Below are 19,705 nucleotides of genomic sequence, written 5' to 3' on the forward strand. Positions count from 1 at the left end.
TCTCTTTGCCCTTTTTTTTTTTTTTTGTACAAGAGCCTCGGGCGTAACCTACCACATTCACAGGAACGGGGCGAAGAGAATACAGGAAGCTTTTGTTTCCATACCTGTGAATACTGCTCTATTTCAACAAGTCAGAGGGAGCGATTTCTGTGTTTGTACTTGACCTGGCGACAGATGTGTTCCTAAACAATGATAGACCACAATGCTTTCCTACACTGACAGATCTGTTGAAAATGGTGAAATATGTCATGATATTCCAAGGCCCACATGCAGAAACCAAACATCCGTTGTTAACAACAAAACCTCTTGAGTTCCCCTCATTAGACTTGTGACATGCACAGAAAGGTCTAGCAGGAGATCAGCCTGGGTCATGTATGTTATTTCCTTCAGCAAAACTGCATTTCAGATTCTACATCCTTATTTTCCTTCTCTACGCTCACCCATCGCCAAGTGCCCGCACCTCGTGTTGATGCATCAGGAACAAGCCTTTTCAAGTAAATATTTCACCTCTCCCTCAAACAAAAGACTGTTGGCATTTGTTACCGAGCTGTCCAAACAATAATTAACATAGACTAAACAGTCGTCAGGATGAGCAAAGGTGAAAGTGTGAGACTGCGAAATTGGAGAAATTGCATGGAGGAAAACAACCCACCCTGCAATGGACTGTTTATACAGATACAACATAAATACCCCTCTGCCCACATACTGATAAAAAAATAACATGCTTTGCCTTTTTCCCAACATGGACTACTCCTAAATGGCCAGATAATGCCCCATGAAATCCCTTGTCTGAAATACATTATCTGGCCATTTAGAAGTGATCCATGTGGGAAAAGAGCACACCGTGTGTTATTTTTTTATTAGTATATGGGCAGTGTTATTATTTTTTTGAGTGACGCATGCAATAGAAACATTGGGTTTTGCTTTAATGACATCCGTTCATACAACCTCCACAAGTTATCTGGTATGATTTGAATTCCAGGTTTAAATTGGACCACTTTAAATCTCACATGATCAATGTGGTCTAAACTTCTGGACTCTGTATATTTAATATATAAGGTGTGGTTAAAGGTTTCCAGTGCAGGATATAGCTTGTTCAAAAGTTAGCGTTCATCTAAGGCCCGACCTGACTTAACACCAAGAAAAGAACCAGGACTTTTACAAAGATGAACCACTTCAAACGACTCAACCCAGCAAAGCTCATGCTAAATCCTGAAAAACTCCAAGCTCAAAACAAGATTACTGCGCAGTGGACATTCAATACCTAACAGTGGGTGGTCGCCTCAAATCTAAAACAAGTGTTCTTCCGTGGACAGGCTGCATGGGGGAGAACACGCCACCATGGCCTTTTACTGATTGAATGTTTACAACAAACCCGTTTGGTCCGCCCCTGGTATGAGCATCAGCCTCTAATTTCTGATCTAATTTGTTTGTGAATGTTTTTGGTTGGAATGTTGTCTCACTATGAGAGTTTGCATGCGTATGCTTGATCTTGAGCGGGGCAGAAGGTATCAATGGCTCATGTAATCTGCCAAATCAACACTAAATAAACCCATTCAGTGGGTAACGGTGTACGACCAGCATGCATCTGGAGCACTCAAGGAATTATATAATGGTGCACAGAAACTTTGGTCACAGTAAACTTCTAAAAATATACAAAAATCATCCAAAAGAGAAACTAGGTCAGAAATGTATGAACGGGAAACCACAACATTATGGGTGCAGATGTGCTTGTGTTATCCAAAAATCTGTTATTGTTGTGCCACTGTGCTCTGTTTTCTGCACATCACAACATGTGAAAAAATTAAGATATCTGTGTGAAACTGAGATTGTTTAAAGCCAATATCGATCAATCCTAGCTATGTTTCCATTTTTATACAAATTTTGGGATATTGCATTAAAAATGCTCAATTGATTTGATCCAATAAGAAGACATGCTCATAAACTATGATGGAAACACATTCACTGAATAAATCCCTCAATGCGCAACAACAAACTCACATGACTCAACAGAGGATGTGATTGGATAACTGGACTAACTAGTGGACTAATTTCATTGCACAGCATCTCAAATGCTGTTTTGGTCATTCTGAAATGCCTGAGCCAAAGCCTGTCATCAAACTGTTTGGGTATAATTTCCTCCCAGAACTGCCACACACGATTGCGTTCCCAAACACCAGGCATCCACCGTCATCAAGATAACATGACAGTGTTTATTGCATTTTGTCTGCACGCTCTGAGGCACAACTTATGATGTCCAAAAAAAGAGCCACAGTTGCTTCCCCGATTGCAGAAACTTCCATTTTTATTACAAATATTTTGTGCCAATTCCCTGACCATTTTGTTATTTTGAACACACGGGTTGGAAACTATGCTTTATTCACAAATGTTTTATTTGATATTCCAATATTTCCAACTTTGGATGGAAACATACTGTAGCTACTGGCACATGCACAATTATTGGATTATTGGGTTGGTTGCACCAATTGAAGGATGCTAGTGTAATAATTTATAATATAATTGAAATATTTTGATAACATTAAAAGGACTGACAAGAAATTTTGGTGCATTAGTGCTAAGTATCAAGAATACCCAACGCACGCAGCCACGGTACAGATCATTTAGTTTAACACTGCGGTACAATATCAAAGGAGAAGTACGCTGGCTTGGAGTTGTCAGCAGGGATCTTTCAAGCCCAGACTAGAAAAAAACACAGACTTTTTTTCACTTTTCCTCCCGCAGTGCATTTGTGCCAGCCATAATGATGAGGAAAACGTAAAAACAATTAGACATGGAGAGAAGGGGAATATTTTGAGAATGAGAAATGACTACTGGAACGTAAATCCGACACTAAGCGAAGGGTATGGCCAAATACATTTACGCTGTCAAAGGCAGACGAGTATAAAACGAGACATTGAGGTATACTGCACCCTGACATCATTTTAGCTGGGCTGATTTTAGAGCGATTAAAGGATCTGATACCTTTTTGTGGTCCTGCATTCATCATAATAGTGTATTGACTCCTATAGAAACCTGCACATACCCAAAACATCATTAATCTTCAGAAAATTTGACAGATTATTTGGCGATTGAGCTAAAAACAGCATCTAAAAGGCGCCATTACCCGTAAGACTACATTGTAAAACTCAAGATGGTCCAAATTCGGCTAAACCAGGCATCCAGTTTCAAAAACGGGTGGATATGGGCAGGTGAGGGAGTCTCTTTCTTTCTCTTTTCTAAGGAGCAGCTAATCTCCTCTCAGGTTTAGAATCCTCAGCTGGATGCTTTGAGGAGAAGGAAGTGAGGGGTGGGTAAACTGCTGGGCTCTCACAGGAGGGATTAGAGCAGCCATATATCATTGTGACAAGCCTTTTCAGCGCATGACAGGCCACAAGGCCCCGTGTGTGAAGGAGATCCTGTGACACTTCCTGTCACTCATTGGCCAGGCACTGATAGGGCTAGAAATGACCTTTATCACACCGTCAGATCACCTTACTGACACTAAGGCACATGTTACAGAATTGTTATAAAGACCATCTATACATCTATCTGGTCAGTTTGTTTTTTGAAAGAAAGAAAAATTATATTCAGCAATGATGCATTCAGTTGATAAAGACATTCATAATGTTACAAAAGATTTTATTTCAAATAAATACTGTTCTTTTGAACTTGCTATTTATCAAAGTATGCTGGGAAAAAAATTATCAGGGTTTTCACAAAAATACTAAGCAGTACAACTGTTTTCAACATTGATACATAAATGAAATGTTTCTTTTGCATCAAATCAGCATATGAGAATGATCTATCTATCTATCTATCTATCTATCTATCTATCTGTCTGTCTGTTTGTCTGTCTGTCTGTCTGTCTGTTTGTCTGTCTGTCTGTCTGTCTATCTGTCTGTCTATCTGTCTATCTATCTGTAAATCGATCTGTCTATCGATCTATCTATCTATCTATCTATCTATCTGTCTGTCTGTCTATCTGTCTATCTATCTGTCTGTCTATCTATCTGTCTATCTATCTGTAAATCGATCTGTCTATCGATCTATCGATCTATCTATCTATCTATCTATCTATCTATCTATCTATCTATCTATCTATCTGTCTGTCTGTCTATCTGTCTATCTATCTATCTATCTATCTATCTATCTATCTATCTGTCTATCTATCTATCTATCTATCTATCTATCTATCTATCTATCTATCTATCTGTCTGTCTATCTGTCTATCTATCTGTAAATCGATCTGTCTATCAATCTATCTATCTATCTATCTATCTATCTGTCTGTCTGTCTATCTGTCTATCTATCTGTCTATCTATCTGTCTATCGATCTGTCTATCGATCTATCGATCTATCTATCTATCTATCTATCTATCTATCTATCTATCTATCTATCTATCTATCTATCTATCTATCTATCTATCTCCTCTCTCACAAAGCTGCTGTGTGGCTGCTAGCCTCATACTTCCCTCAGCCTGGAATTAATGTAGAAAACTTTTCATATTACAAACATACTGTGGAAAGACTGAAAGAAATTATTTGTTTAATGAAGCTTGTCATTGTTTACACACAATGAATCACGCAAACATCTCTCCGTTGTCTATGTGGAGGGTGATAGTTAAGCAACTTGGAGGTCCATTTCATGGAGGTTTCTGTCTTAGCTTCACTGAAAGGTGTCGAAAGACTGAAATCAAATCCTGTCCTAAAAGTAATCTATCACTGACCAAACTGGACACAACTAAGGCATGTTGAGAAAGAAAAGGCAAAAAAGACAATGTTTTTAATGAAGACTGAATGTGTATTTATGAGAAGATGTTTACTGATCCTTATCAAATTCCAATGTTCTCAAAACAATAAATTCACCAAATAAGTGCTCCACATGCACAAACATCTGGCATGGAAAAACAAACCCAAAGATTCCAATCAAACAATCCTGAAAGACTACAGCGACAAACTCCCCCAAATGTCATCATCTTAAACTACCCTTAACAAAGATCGTCTTTAGTGCAGACAAAAGAAACAACAAGCATATAAGTAAATTTTTTATACAATATGTTCTAAATGCATTCATTTTTACTTATAGAAATAATACAGTCATCAGCCCCTTTAACACGATGGGCCCTATCTTGCATCCAGCGCAATTGACTTTGTACACCGACGCATGTATCATTCCTATTTTGCACCCGCGCAAAGCGGACTTTTCCCTCCTCAGACGCACGTCGCTAAGTTAGGAAATACACTTGCGCTCCCGGGGGCGGTTCAGCGCAAAGAGGAGGCGTGTTCCGGCGCAAACGTTCCTTTATGCTATTTTGCTGGTTTAGAAAACAATTGCGCCACTAACCAGGAAAAAACAGTTTAAAGTCAGTGGCGCGTTGCGCATGTTATTCATATGCTATTTTAAGGTCGCATGCTTGGCCATAATCAATGTAGCGTGTGCACAACGCGCACTTTGATTCTCTCATCTACACAGAAGCAGCGGTTTTCATTTTTGCAAATCATACATTATTACGATAGATAGATAGATAGATAGATAGATAGATAGATAGATAGATAGATAGATAGATAGATAGATAGATAGATAGATAGATAGATAGATAGACAATTTATTATAAAAGCATACATCTAGCTTACACATTTACCCAAATTATCATACGCCTGTTTAACCGAAGTTAATTTGGGTGGGCTTCTCCATCCCCAATGTCCCTGACGAGAACGTCGGTCTCCTCGGCTGTGAACCGCTCCTGGCGCGCGCCTGGCAAATCCGCCGTTATAATAGGAATCCGCTTTAGAACAAGCGCGTCTGCTCTTAAAGGGAATGTGAGATGTCGCTCTGATTGGTTTATTTCACGTTACGCCCAAACCACACCTATGAATAATGAAGCTACTTCAGACCAACCCCTTTTAGATTTGCGCCGGGCGCAAGAGGCATTTATCCCGCCGGGAAAATAGCAACAGCGCCCAAGACCCGCCCACAAAGTTACTTGTGCTTTGCGCTTGACACTTGCGTTTCAGATCGTTAAAATAGGGCCCATACAGTCTTTACTGGTAAATTACCGATTAAATTACCGACCTTTTCAAATAGAACGGTACATTGGTTCTGGCAATTTACCAGTAAGTGAATGTGTAACATTACCAGTAAATTACCGGTATATGTGCTGTGTGAACGCGGAATGAAGATTACCGGTATTTTGCACGTACTACTGTAGGTCAGAACGCGCTGACGTAAGAAGTGATTTCGGCCAATCAGAAGCCGTTCAAAGAGCAACGGCTCTGGGCCATTCATAAAATGATGACGCAGATGACGCGTTTAGTCAGCACTGTTTACAAATGTCTTCAAATTGGAGTGACTAAAAGCCGAAACTAAAGTGATTTACCTTGCTTTTCCTTTTACCGGTAAAATCGTTCTGGCTATTTTACGGTAATTTAGCGGGATTGCTGTGTGAAAGGGGCAATCATCAGGTAATTTTGGCACTGAAACCCATTTATATTAGCTATTTTAAGAGGGGTCATTTTATACATTTATTTATTCTATAATGTGAGCCAAAAACAGTCCTGACGGAAGTATGTTAGTTTAATAGTTTTAGTTTGGTTTTGTTCCTTTATTCCTGTTCCCAGTCATTGTTAGTTTCTATAGACGTTAATTGAGTTCCACACCTGTTCCCTGTTGCGTTAACTAACTTCCATTGTGTATTTATTTAAAGGCATGATATGTAAGATATTTAAATTCAAAATATACAAAAACCACTACAACAATGTTATATATTTTGTTGACTTGTGTTCTTACATTATTCCCAAACGTTTCCAACAATGTTTAAATCCAGAGAAATCAGCCATTTTAATCAGGACACAGACCGTGTCAGTATATTTCGTCGCCTGTCAATAATCATATCCGCATTACTCTTGATTTCCAATTTCACTTTCATAGAAACCATGGAAACACCAAAGACTCTTTAATATATAATATGTGTTTTATTAAACAGGTGAGCAACTGTTAGGATACATTTTTCAACAGAAAACGAATCATTGTTATATAGCTCAACACGAGTATTGTTAGTCTTATTGAATCTCTTGTTTTCTTGATTTACCGCAAGTAACATGTTTTTACCAGGTGAAAACGACAACTCCCATGATTCAACGCTCATTCATGGCGTCATCAAGCTATGCCTTTGTTTTAAATAAGCAGCCTCTTGCGGCGAACATTACATATTGTGCCATATGCCTTTAAGTCCTGAGTTTTCCTTAGTTCCTTATCTAGTGTTAAAATTGGCTGCATCCGAATTCCAAAAGCTGAAAAATGCTGCCTTCTGAGGATGCATTCCAAGGTAGAAAGGCATCAAGCCACGTCCGAATCCAAAGTTAGCTTTGCTTCCCGTCTCCTGACTCAGATCCCTTCATCTGTATCCTTTACTGCCTTTGATATCACACAAGTTGAGCTAAAAATAAAGATGTCGTCTCAAAGGTGGTCAGTTTGTGTGTAAATGTGTGTTTCTGACCAACGTTTTCCACTTCTAATGTCATTTCTACCTAAAAATTACTATTGAAGTAATTCAATATTTGCCAAACGCTGCCTGCAAACTCCTTTCCTGATAAGGCAGCGAGGGAAAGAGTCAGCTGCCTAAGCTTTCGGACGCAGCGTTTATGTTTAAGCCTGTAGCCTTTATTGTTTCTGGTAGTCATTAAAAGTTAGTTTGATTGTCACACGACTCTCTTTGATTATCTACTGCTGCTCACCATAACAGACACTCTTCAACCCTTAACATTTTTTACAAAAACAGACCTGTCCATTGTTTCTTACCGTGCCTTTAAGAAACACAACTTTATTTGTGAAACGAGCAACAGTTCTGATTGTAGCATACATGTTTAAGCAGGCTGCATCTGTCTATTGTTGTGCCTTAGTTAAAGTTCAGATAAGATTTATGACCAGTTTCTGCATAAATCAGTATTTGCAGTATGTTTTCATAAAGCAATCAATCTATTTCATCTTAAAAGATCAAGAAAAATGTAATTGCTTGTGATACAACCCTTTTAAAGTTTCCCAATGGTGATCATCAAAACTTGATTTTGACTGTATGACTGATGCCAGTGGAATAAATTCAGTGTAGTATTAGGCAATGGAAAGTCTATACACTTAACCATTGGCTCATCCAAAAACCCTCAGGCGTGACTAGCAGCAGAAAACGTCTGACGGTTTCACCGACATGCACTGCATCTCAAAAACGATCTGGATAAAACACAGAATTAAGAGGCACGACCTCTAATTGAAAAAACCTTATGTCATGTATGAAGGTAGTTGGACGGGTCAGAACTCACAAAGCGAGTCTTGGCAGCTATTTTGTGAAGCATGAATAAGCGCATCTGGGAGGAATTATCCTCATTATTACGGGACCTATGAGCGTGATTTATGCTTGGTCTTTATCTGCACTTCCACTATCTCACAAAAATAAGCATTTTATCATGACGAACACACATTACAGCCACTCCCTCTGCTGTCTGAGCGTTTTTAATGGGGGCCGCAGACAGATGGGGCAAATTCACACATCGATCTTCATGACACAGAGTTGTGCTGACACTACAAAGAGTCTAGTAAGACACATCTGTGCGAGATTCTTTCTCCGGACCCACAATGACTAATACATAGTGATGATTTTTTATTATTCTCAATAGGACACGTTTTAGACCTCCTGACCAGGGTTCCTCTTGGATGCTCGAAGACCTTTTATTCATGCCAGATCAGGCTCAGATAAAGCTTGTAAACAGAGCAATAATTTCACATTTTGGGTGAACTATATCTTTAACAGATATAAAGATATCTCATTAAGAAAATTACCTTGGAGTGATCGATCTCAATTCCATAGAGCAGAACATTTCCCTGTATGACTTCAGAGGCCAGACCCATGAAGGCTGTTAACTCATCTGTCTTTTGGCTATCGACGGACTGCTTTGTCATGTTCAGCTGTACCTGTCAACAAAAAGAAGAAAAAACATATCCATTCATTTATAGTAGGGTTTCCCAAACGGGGGGTTTGTGAGTGAACGGCAGGGGGTTCATGAGTTGATGAAAAGTATAATTAATTATATCATACAAATGTAAAATTAAATCTAAAATCTAAGATTCCTAAAATCGATAAATAATAGTAAATAAATAAAACGAAAACATAAACATTTACTAATATATATATATATATATATATATATATATATATATATATATATATATATATATATATATATATATATATATAAATATATATAACATACATTTTTATATATGTTTACCTGCATGCCATGTAACCATTATCTGGCATCAAAGAAATGTGAACATAAGAAGAATGTGTTGTTAAAGGTATAGCGGAGGATCTTTCCAAATTTTAGATAAGACCCGCCCTCTCCACTTTTTGAAAAGTTTGATTGATTCACCAGAATGATTGACAATTAGGAGGACCAATAGTTTAGACTACCCACCAGGAAGTAAAACATCCTCCGCTATACCTTTAAGTTATTGAAATGCTAACTTAAAATCAAAAATTACATAAATAGTTTAAAAAAAATAAACATTTACTAAAACAGATGAAAATGTTTAATGTTTACCTACATGTCATGTAACTATTAATTGGCATCAATATTACAGTTTTTCTCAGTCGCTTTGGTGCATTTCTCACATCACTATTTACATTTGCACAACAGTTAATGCAGTTCTCAAAACAATTAGTACAAACTGCAAAACCTAGTTGATAACCTGCAAAAGCGTGTCACTTGCTCAAAATGGATAGCTCATTCCTCAAAAGCAAGTATTCATGTCAATGAAAGTGTCAGTGTCATCAAGATGAAAAGTCCTGACACCATTGTTTATGAACAAGATAGTCAAATGGCTTTGTCATGTTTTCATTGTCACAGTTTACTCTGTAAATGTTTTCCAATGCAAAAATATCAGATCTTGGTGACACTACCTGAAAATGCTCAAGACAGCACTATATACTATTTGCACAGCCATTTGAAAAATACAGTAAAGTTACACATTACTGTATTTAGTGAGGTAACAGTGAGTACAAGACACTGAATATGTATGTTTCACATTTTTACTGCATATGCTCTTTGCAATTCTAATTTGTTCACAGCATTGTGCAAAAGAAAAAATACACCCTTATTTACAACAAACATAAACTCCCTTTGGGTAGAGCTGTGCACAACTGGAAACAATATTGCAGTACATATTGGAACTGAACATTGGTTGCAACTAATGCTTCACACACCCCTTCTCATCAGTGAAAGCTGAGATTCACCTGAGAGAAATTGTTCAATTTAGGAGACATTTTCAGGAAAAAAAATTTTTTTTTAAATGTGTAAAATTTGCTTGACAGATTTTGACAACTAGTTCAACATTTTTGTATGTAATGACTCAAGCAATGAAATGAGGACTATTAGTTTTATATGGAATGACTATTCAGCATTCACAAGTATAGTTAATTTTGACTGACATGACATAAGCAAATGATAATGTTATAAAACAGCAGAGTTGTATGAAAGCAATTGATGCATGTCCAAAAGGAATGAGAAACTGCTACTATGATGTGCACAAATGACTAAATGTTGTGGAGGTTGAACTAACTGTTGTGCAAATGTAAATAGTGATGTGAGAAATGCACCAAAGCGACTGAGAAAAACTGTAACTTAAAATCTAAAATTGAATAAATAAAAAATAAAATAAAACATTCATTAAAAAAATGAAATATTTCATGTCTACCTGCATGTCATGTAAACATTAACTGACATCAGAGAAAATGTGAACACAGAATGTGTTGTTAAATTATTGAAATATTAACTTAAAATATTTCAAGTAAATATTTTAGGTCAAAGGAGTTTGGCTGACAAAAAGGTTTAGGAATCTGTGATCTATAGGAATTAAGAAATATAAAAAAACAAAAAAATAAAACGTTATTTACTGATTATAGTGAGTGACAACGATCCATATAGGAATTGATCATCCCATACTAACCTGCCACTTATTTGAATAAAATATTCCCTATTCTTAAAAAAAACACTTATGATATATGTGGAAGAGGCACATTCATTTTAAAAGTACCCCCTAGTACTCTTTAAAAAAAAAAAAAAAAATCACGAGTTCTCTGTGTATTTAGACAGGTTAGGCTCCCATGCGAAACAGTGAGAACCAGCTCTGAGCGAAAAGTTTCCATTGCAACTGACCCAGCATTCACCGATCCGTTAAATGAATGCAGTTTATTTTTCCGTTCGCTTACATCACCATTTCAGGAAGATGTGGCTTGTATGTATACGTACCAAATAAAACAGACTGTGCTCATTTTGCAAATTGCTTAAAGAAAAACATATTTCTAACAGAGGTCATAGCCTGTAGAAATGGGGGAAATGCTGTTTACTCTATTATGAAACTCCGAAAGCACAAAAAAAGTAACTGTGACAGCCAAACAGGAAATGTAATAGCATGTTAAGCGGATACAAATGTAATGTAAACGTAAAGAGAGTCAAGCAAACCTCTGAACAGCTCTTTATAAAAAAATCTTGAAGCAAGGCTTGAGATTTTACTCGCAATCACACGCTCTCACAGCCACATGTGTTATCATATCATCACATCTGTGGTGGTGATAAGAGCAAAGCATCTGTGAAACACTAACAACAAGTGAAAACATAATGATGGAGAGTAGAGGTTATCTAACAGGGCTTCAGAGGGAATGGTAAAGGAAGCACATGGATTCCCACAGTGGTGTGTGGATCCCTGGATTCAGACGTCAGAACTGCAGGAGCAGAGATTTTGTGTTTTCGAAACACATTTAAGAAATTAATCAGGGTGAGAGTGATGTTTTGAGGTACAAATGCTGGATAAGAACCAGGAACCAAAACATCAAGGGTTTTTCCAACTCTCAACACTGCCATCAAGCAAATGTGCTTCAGAAGAAAAGAAATGCTTTTGTTGATTTTACTATTTAAAAGTAATTTGGCCTAAAGCATTTGAACTGGACAAGATCATGTTTTGGTCTAATCACACACAAATACCTTAACTTACGGTTAAAATAACAGAGGAACAGATACAAAATTTATTTAAACACAACACAAAGAGAGCTTGGCCCCTTGGCTGTTTAGATGGGGGTGTATGGAAACTTACCCAAACAATAACTACTGGGTATAAACGAGCATGGCCAAGGTCCTTAAAACGTTTCACCATTTCTAGGACCCCTGAGAAGTTTGATCCACTCATCTAAACATAAAAAAAAAAAGACAAATCATGTTAGTCACACCAAACTAAATTTAAGGGGGCTAAATTATGTCTTTAAATACTACTGTAAACATGTATAATAGACTTAAACAAATTACACAGAAGCTCTTATGAGTTTTGATTAGAAATTTAAATTCCTTTTTTTATATACACAATTAAACAAGAAATATAATGTATCCATCAGGAATTGACGGAATCATAATAATACATACATTACTGTTCAAAAGATTGGGGTCAGATTTAAAAAAAAATAGAAATTCATATTTTTATTCAGAAAGGACACATTAAATGTATCAAAAGTGACAGTAAAGACATTTATAATGTAAGAAAAGATTTCTAGTTCAAATGAAGGCTGTTTTTTAAAACTTTGTATTTATAAAAGAATCAAAAATATTAAGCAGCACGACTGTTTTCATCATTAATAATATTAATAAATGTTTTTTGAGCAGCAACTTAGAATGATTTCTGAAGGATCATGTGACACTGAAGACTGGAGAAATTATGCAAAAAATTCTGCTTTGCATCACAGGAATACATTACATTTGAAAAATATAGAAAACAGTTAAATTGTAAAAAAAAATTCAAAATATATATTTTTTCTGTATGTTTAATCAAATAAATGCAGCCTTGGTGAGCATAAGAGACTTCTTTCAAAAACATTTAAAAAATCATACGGAGCTCAAACTTTTGAAGGGTAGTTTACTGTACATACCAGAGTTAATCCAGACTAAATTCATGTTTGCAAAAATGTTATTTGGCTTTTAGTCAACACTATCCAATAGCCTAGACTTACTAAGTAATGTCAGCAAAAAAGGAAAGTTGTTTTATAGGGAGATCAAGTTATTATATTTTGATCTAAGACTTTAAGACAAACCATTTTTGAATAATATTAACAGATGAATCATTCACAATAATACCAGTTACATACAATAAAAAAATCAATTTTGATTTATGCTGAGTTTAATGTGAAATTACTTGCATGTGTCTACCGTTGACGTACAGATATGTAAATGAAGTTTTGGGTTTTAGACAGGTACTCCGTGTTACTCTCTTTTGCACATGATATGACGTCTGTCTCAATCTGTGAAAAAGAGAAAAGAGCTCAAATTCAATAAAACAAGCAATATCACAATCAGGGCAGACAAGAGAAAAAAATATTATTTATTAATATCTAATGTATCATCCCTTTTCGTAAAAAGCAACACAACCACAGATGCTCTACATATCAAATCATATCCTGTCCCTGGCCTTGTTGAATATCTTGTACAGAGATGAAATAAACAGAAATAAACAGAAGTGTTTGGCACGGACTCGACCTTGAAGAGAAAATTGGAAATATGAAATGGAATATGAATTGGAAACACATGCAGGAACTTATTCGCTCTTGAAAGATAACCAACCGCGGCTTTAGACGAAAACCAGTTCGCTCCGAGCTGTGGATTTACGAGATCATTTCGACATCTGAACCAGGTTGGGCTGTTGAGCCCACACGAATGCTGTTCACAGGTTATTTGAATGGTGGCAGACCAAGAATAAGCGCTTCATAATGACCAAAACCAAAAAAAATCTGTTTCAACAAGCCATACACCTCATTAGGCGTTATAGGTCACGCAAAAATTCTGGTAATGCTTTAATTTCCACGCATTTACAATCAATTGACATTTCTGATCATTCTTAGGGATTTGTAAACTCTTCAAAAAGAGAAATGTGTTTTTACCAGGCAAGGAGTTCAATTTTAACCGCAGTTACGTGTTGGGAATCATGTCGGCTCATGTTGTGCTTTAATCCGAGGTTGACGTAGGAATACATTACAGCCAAGAGTTATGCAGTATCACTGAAATGCCAGGATTACATGTAGTCAATGGAATTTTATAGTCTCCGATGGATTTAAAGTGGAAATTTTCGTGTGAGATTTACTTATGTGGCTTAAGATGATATATACACTACCTGCATGCTCTCAGCTCTAAATTATCTTGAATTACCACAGCTGAGGAATGTGAATATCACTCTCAGTCACATACGAAACGTCACGTTCGAGATCTGCACCTTATGGCGCACGGATTCAGACTTTAATCCTCCATTTCCAAGCAAAAAGAGTTCGCCCCTAGTGAACATGAGCCTTTGATGAAAGTCGACGGCAACCCGTTCCAGTTCTTATCTGCAGCATACACGGGTGTAATTATTACATCTCGCTAAAAGGATCATCTTATCACTCTCTGTTGTCCTTTATGACCAAAACACGTAGCCAGGGCCAATCGTACCACCTGCATATGCCTGGAACGGGCTCAACTCGAGTTCCACATCGCTGTAATGGAGACACTGTAATGGGGATTATATTTACCAAATGGCACTGGGACAAATTCAAATCTCCTGCTTTTCTTTCATCTCCCTCGAGCCGTAGGAACAGCTTGGGAGAACTGACCCCGGCCGGCACCTGGGGGAGCGGCAACGTCTGGAACCAATCAGCCGTACGGGACGCTGGGTGCTCTCATGTTCGCAACATTATCAAGAGGAGGACATGTGCTTGATGAAGAACTTGGAATGGCTACAAAGGAGGATGGTCTTCCATTGCATGGAGTCCGAATGAAACACATCATATTTCCTTTTTGTCAGTGCACTGGAAGATGGATCTCCTACCACGAGAGCTACAATGCGAAGACATGTCTCAAGCTGGACCGGCTCCAAAAATCAAAGTGGAATAAGTGGGAAGGTGGTCACACTTGTACAAGACACCTTATCCATTTCAGCAATTACATCTAACGGTACGGCTCGATTATTGCTCAAGCCATCTGTGACTCCTCATGCTTGGTTCTGGGGGGAGCGGGGGGTAGGAAATTGGGGTAAAAGGAGTCGGGATGGAGATAGATATATTTAAACATCTTAATACTCAATCCATTCCAATCCGTAAGAAGAGGGATGTCACCTTCAACATACCATGTTCAGATTTTTCTGAAGCGTTTTGGCCAACTCGACGGCTTCTGCTTCAGATCCTGCGATGATACACGCTGACATCGAAAGAGTCTCTGAAGGGAAAATAGAAAGAAAGTTTCAAGACTAAACAGATAAGAAAGTACAAGAGCATTGCCAAACTGAGTATATTTGATTTAATCTTAGTCACTCTAAGTTAACCTTGTTTGTAACCCCAGTGTTGTTGGAAATGCTACTATGAGGCTTCACAGGGTGTCACTAATCTAAGCAAGGATTAGGCCTTCGATCAATTAGAGCATTTTAGTAGCTTTTATAAATGTGCCATAGAAAAAAACCATTACTGGCGTATATCTTGAGACAAAACAATGGCAGTGACATATTTTAAGATATATTAGTGCAAGTTGCTTTCAGTTAAAACAGCTCAAACATGCATTTTAATCTGGGACTAGATTAAGCCTCTTCTGTGAAACCAGGGGTGAGAGTGTTGGTCAGATAAACTACAAGTTCAAAATATTGATGCTATTTAGGAGGTCAACATGAGTCAGACCCTAAAAAGAGAGTTTACATGGGTCTACAGGGGTCTTATCTTAAATATCTTCAATATCTTAAATACGACTATAAAATAATATAGTTTACTTTTACAATATAACTAGTATTTATCTGGAACAAAAACAATGAGGTTCTAGGCAACCGCATTAAACTTGAACAAATTTCAACCAAAGACAATTAACAAAACTGGGGGGAAAAAATCATAATTAAATATAACCGGATCAAAACAGTGACAAACAGAAACATTTCAATAATTTGCTACAAAACTGTAAAAGTGCTGGAAAAAAAGAAGAAAAAAAAGATGAAAATAATAAAACAAAAACAATTATAATTTTTTTGACTGGGTCACAAATGCTGTGTGTTCTTTCTTGTGAGTAAATTCCTTAAGGAACAGGATTTATTTAATGTAATATTAACATTTAGCTCAAGCGCACAGGACTCAAATACATAAGCTTCTATCATACTGAAAGCTATCGAAGTTAATCAGAGGTCTTAGTAACAATCCTGGCATTCAAACTCAAGGATAAATGGCTTTTTCCCGACGTTTCTCCAAAGGTAAAAACAGGGATATAGTGGACTAGGCAAAAGGAAACTTTAAATACAGCCAAAGGGATACTTTATTGTAAAGACAGACATCAGAAGGGGCTAAGTGGCCCAATACTCAGCCAAGTTTAAAACATTTTTAGGCAATTTGTTGTTTTATTCCACTTAGGTTGACATTATGGAAATGGGTTACAAGCCAACAGCAGCTTAATGCACTGATTGAATAGACGGATCATAATCTTATTACCTGAGTGCATGGAAACGTTTGAACCACCAATACAATTAAACCACCACATACTGTATTTAATGGCAAAATAGAAAGTTTTGTCCACTTCTTTGATTTCTGTCCAAACCAGAGAACTGACCCCCTGCTTGGTCAACTCATATCTTATAGGTCACTTTTGTAATTCCTCTTAAAAAGATTGTTTGTATAAAAGACATCTTGAAATGGCGGTTTGCTTCTGTGGTTCACAGTCTCTTTTTGTATATTTACATACAATTTACTAACAGTTTGTTTTTGCCCAATGATGCCTCTAACTGTGGAAAACAACCTATTTCGACTTGCCCAGTTCAAATCAAACAAGATCAACTCTGCAATAACAACAGAGAATGGCATTATTGTATTCCCAGCAATGACTAAAATCAGTGGCCTGTGAAATTTTGTTTTCTTTATTGCTCAACTTAAATACAATACCTTTAATAATAGCCTCCGCAGCTGCTAGATCTCGCTTGTATGTTACCTACAAAAGAGAAACAAGTGTTATAAAACATCACATTAACGGACTGGGCAAAAATAACTGCTTGTGCTTGGTAGAAATGTGCCAAATATGACTGAATATTAGTTTTGTGGTCGTACACATTGTTAGGAATGATTTACGGTTTGTTCCAGTATGTATACAGTGAGGTCAAAAAAGTCTGAGAACACTATGATTATGATTCCACTTTTCATTTTGCTGACTGAACACAAACTGTTTAATTACAGTGGGCTATCAGTACAAGAAGTAGAAACAAAAAAATATAAATGAATTTTTTTAACTATAAATTGTAGAATCTGACCCTTTTTCCAGGTTTAAATGGGGAAAAAATTAAAACTGAAAAAAAATGTCAATGCCGTCTCAGACTTTTGGACCCACTATTTATGGCATAAATTCTATATGCATGACAGCGAAAAAGTCATGTTTTTTGTTCCTTACTTTCCACAGAGTCGGTGGTCCCTCTATGAGCTTTGCATTCGTGCTGCAGTACTGCAGGGCCAAATGTAGGCACTCCGTGCCAAACTCAAAGTCAAATTCACTGCACTGCAAAGAAGCAATCAGGACAAAATGAAACAAGAAGCCCTTCAGTTTGATAAATGCTGCACTGCAAAAAATTATTATCTTCCTCAGTATGTTTGCCTTGTTTTCCAGTACAAATATCTAAACATTTTTAAATCAAGTTGCATTTACTTGAGAAGCTTGATGAAAACATTGACAAACAGCAGCATTTAACTAAATATTTTGCTAAAAAAAAAAAAGCAATGCAAGGTAAATAATTATTCTTGAAATAAAATAAAATAAAATAAAACAAAGGTGCACTGCAAAAAAATTATCTTCTTCCTGAGTATTTTTGTCTCGTTTTCCAGTACAAATATCTAAACATTCTTAAATCAAGATACATTTACTTGATAAAAACAGTGACAAACAGCATTTAACTAAATATTTTGTTACAAAAAAGCGGTGCAAGGTCAATAATTTTCTTTAAATAAAATAAAAAATAATAAAATATTAACAAAACCTGATTTGATTGGGTCAATACGTTTTCTTGAAATAAAATTAAACAAATTAAAATAATAAAATAAAATAAAAATAGTATTTTTTCCAGTACAAATACAAATTACAATTAAAGTACAAATAATTGTATTAATATTTTGTGACTTTAAGCTTAAAAAAGAAAAAAAATGTTGCCAGTGTGGTAAGAAAAATAAACATAATTTAAAAATTTATTTATTTTTTTATATATTTTTCAGAAAACAAGAATACTTGCTTCTCAAGTATTTGTATCTTGATTTAAGAATGTTTAGATATTTGAACTGGAAAACAAGAGAAATACCGGGGAAGAAAAGCATTTTTTGCTGTGTGAAGTTACTGATGACGTAAATCAGAAGAATACAAACCTTCAGTCAAACACGTGTGTAGGAATTCACTTTTCAGGAAAGACTGTCTCTTACAAAAATGCATAAAGGCACGTGAAATTTTTGTTTAAAAAAAAATAAAAATTGTCCCTGATTCTGGAACAGTAACACATTGAAAAACCTGAATAGAGTCCTTGAAGCGAATCGCTCTAAGACAGCGGTTAGATTACACAACCTAAATCATGCCACCCGAGACGTTAGGGGGGCAATATCTACAGCAATATTTCATCCCTGGGTGGAGGGGAGAGCTTCGCTTACAGGGCTCTGTGATTTCAAGGCAAATTAAAGGAGAAAGTCCTGCAATCATTTAACCTTTGGCATTTTTCCCCCCCTTTTCATCAACACACAGCCAGACCCTCACGGGGTTGGATGTCTCTTCTTTTGTGAAGCTCAAGCTCTCTGAGACTCAATGAGATGGCATGCTGAAATGGCATCAGTCATTTTGAGGCTACCAGAGAGAGGGTTTTGACACATGGCCGTCGGCTACATCCAAAAACCCTCACTCAAAACACCCACCTGAAATAACCTCTATTGTAAAAAGCGTCAAACGCGCTGAATACTACATTAAAAAAAGAAGTATGGACTGTCTTATGTCACGTGGTGGCAGAGTCTCATAGAAAAGTGGGTTCAAAAAGCAAGGAGAAGCGTATAAATCTTCGCAGACCCTTCACTGTTGGGGTTGGAGAAGAAAAGCCCCAGAAGAGTCGGGGTATCAGGTAACACCCAAGCGGGCTTGATATTACCCATTCTTCAGATTGCCTCATCCGCTGTATTTCTCTATGTCATGGTTTTATCTTTATTTAGAATTAAATTGAGGACGGACAGCTGCGACTTGACACAGAAAACTCACGCTAATGTTCGATATCACAGCCAAAAACAACAGGGCTGTGAAATCAAAGTTTTCCAGGAGCAAAAAAATTCGGCACCCAAAAAACGGTCCTCTCAGAAGCCCTATAAATCTCAATGCTTCTTTTTAACATTTCTATCTGTTACTGTTATCGAAAGTTGGAAAATTACCAAAGGCTTAATCGAATCCAAAGATTACAAAGTCCTACAGCAATAAAAGAGGTAAAATACACTCCGCCTCCATGAGAAACTTTAGTCGACATTTCTGTTAAAGCATTGTTTGAGTTGATCTTGAGAGGAGATACTGTAATTTTGCAGTCAGCTATGTAACCTGGCTAGGCCAGAGTAAACCAGTATGATTTATTCTTCTGACGCAACACACTATCATGGGAATAATTATAATACTCAAGTCACAGTGC

General features: G+C 36.7%; 1 protein-coding gene across 1 annotated transcript in view; it reads right to left on the reverse strand.

Annotated features, from left to right (window-relative positions):
• Positions 1 to 19,705, reverse strand: part of crppa (CDP-L-ribitol pyrophosphorylase A) — a 31,891-nt gene that overhangs the window by 7,272 nt on the left and 4,914 nt on the right. Inside the window, exons 4-9 of the mRNA XM_082180805.1 lie at positions 17,464 to 17,568; positions 16,965 to 17,010; positions 15,185 to 15,273; positions 13,251 to 13,331; positions 12,140 to 12,232; positions 8,831 to 8,962 (exon numbers count right to left, since the gene is read on the reverse strand). Of these exons, the coding sequence (XP_082036931.1) occupies positions 8,831 to 8,962; positions 12,140 to 12,232; positions 13,251 to 13,331; positions 15,185 to 15,273; positions 16,965 to 17,010; positions 17,464 to 17,568 (546 nt within the window). The remainder of the gene's footprint in view (positions 1 to 8,830; positions 8,963 to 12,139; positions 12,233 to 13,250; positions 13,332 to 15,184; positions 15,274 to 16,964; positions 17,011 to 17,463; positions 17,569 to 19,705) is intronic.

The sequence above is a fragment of the Leuciscus leuciscus genome, assembly GCF_965113295.1.
Source record: "Leuciscus leuciscus genome assembly, chromosome: 9".
Classification (NCBI taxonomy): Eukaryota; Metazoa; Chordata; class Actinopteri; order Cypriniformes; family Leuciscidae; genus Leuciscus; species Leuciscus leuciscus.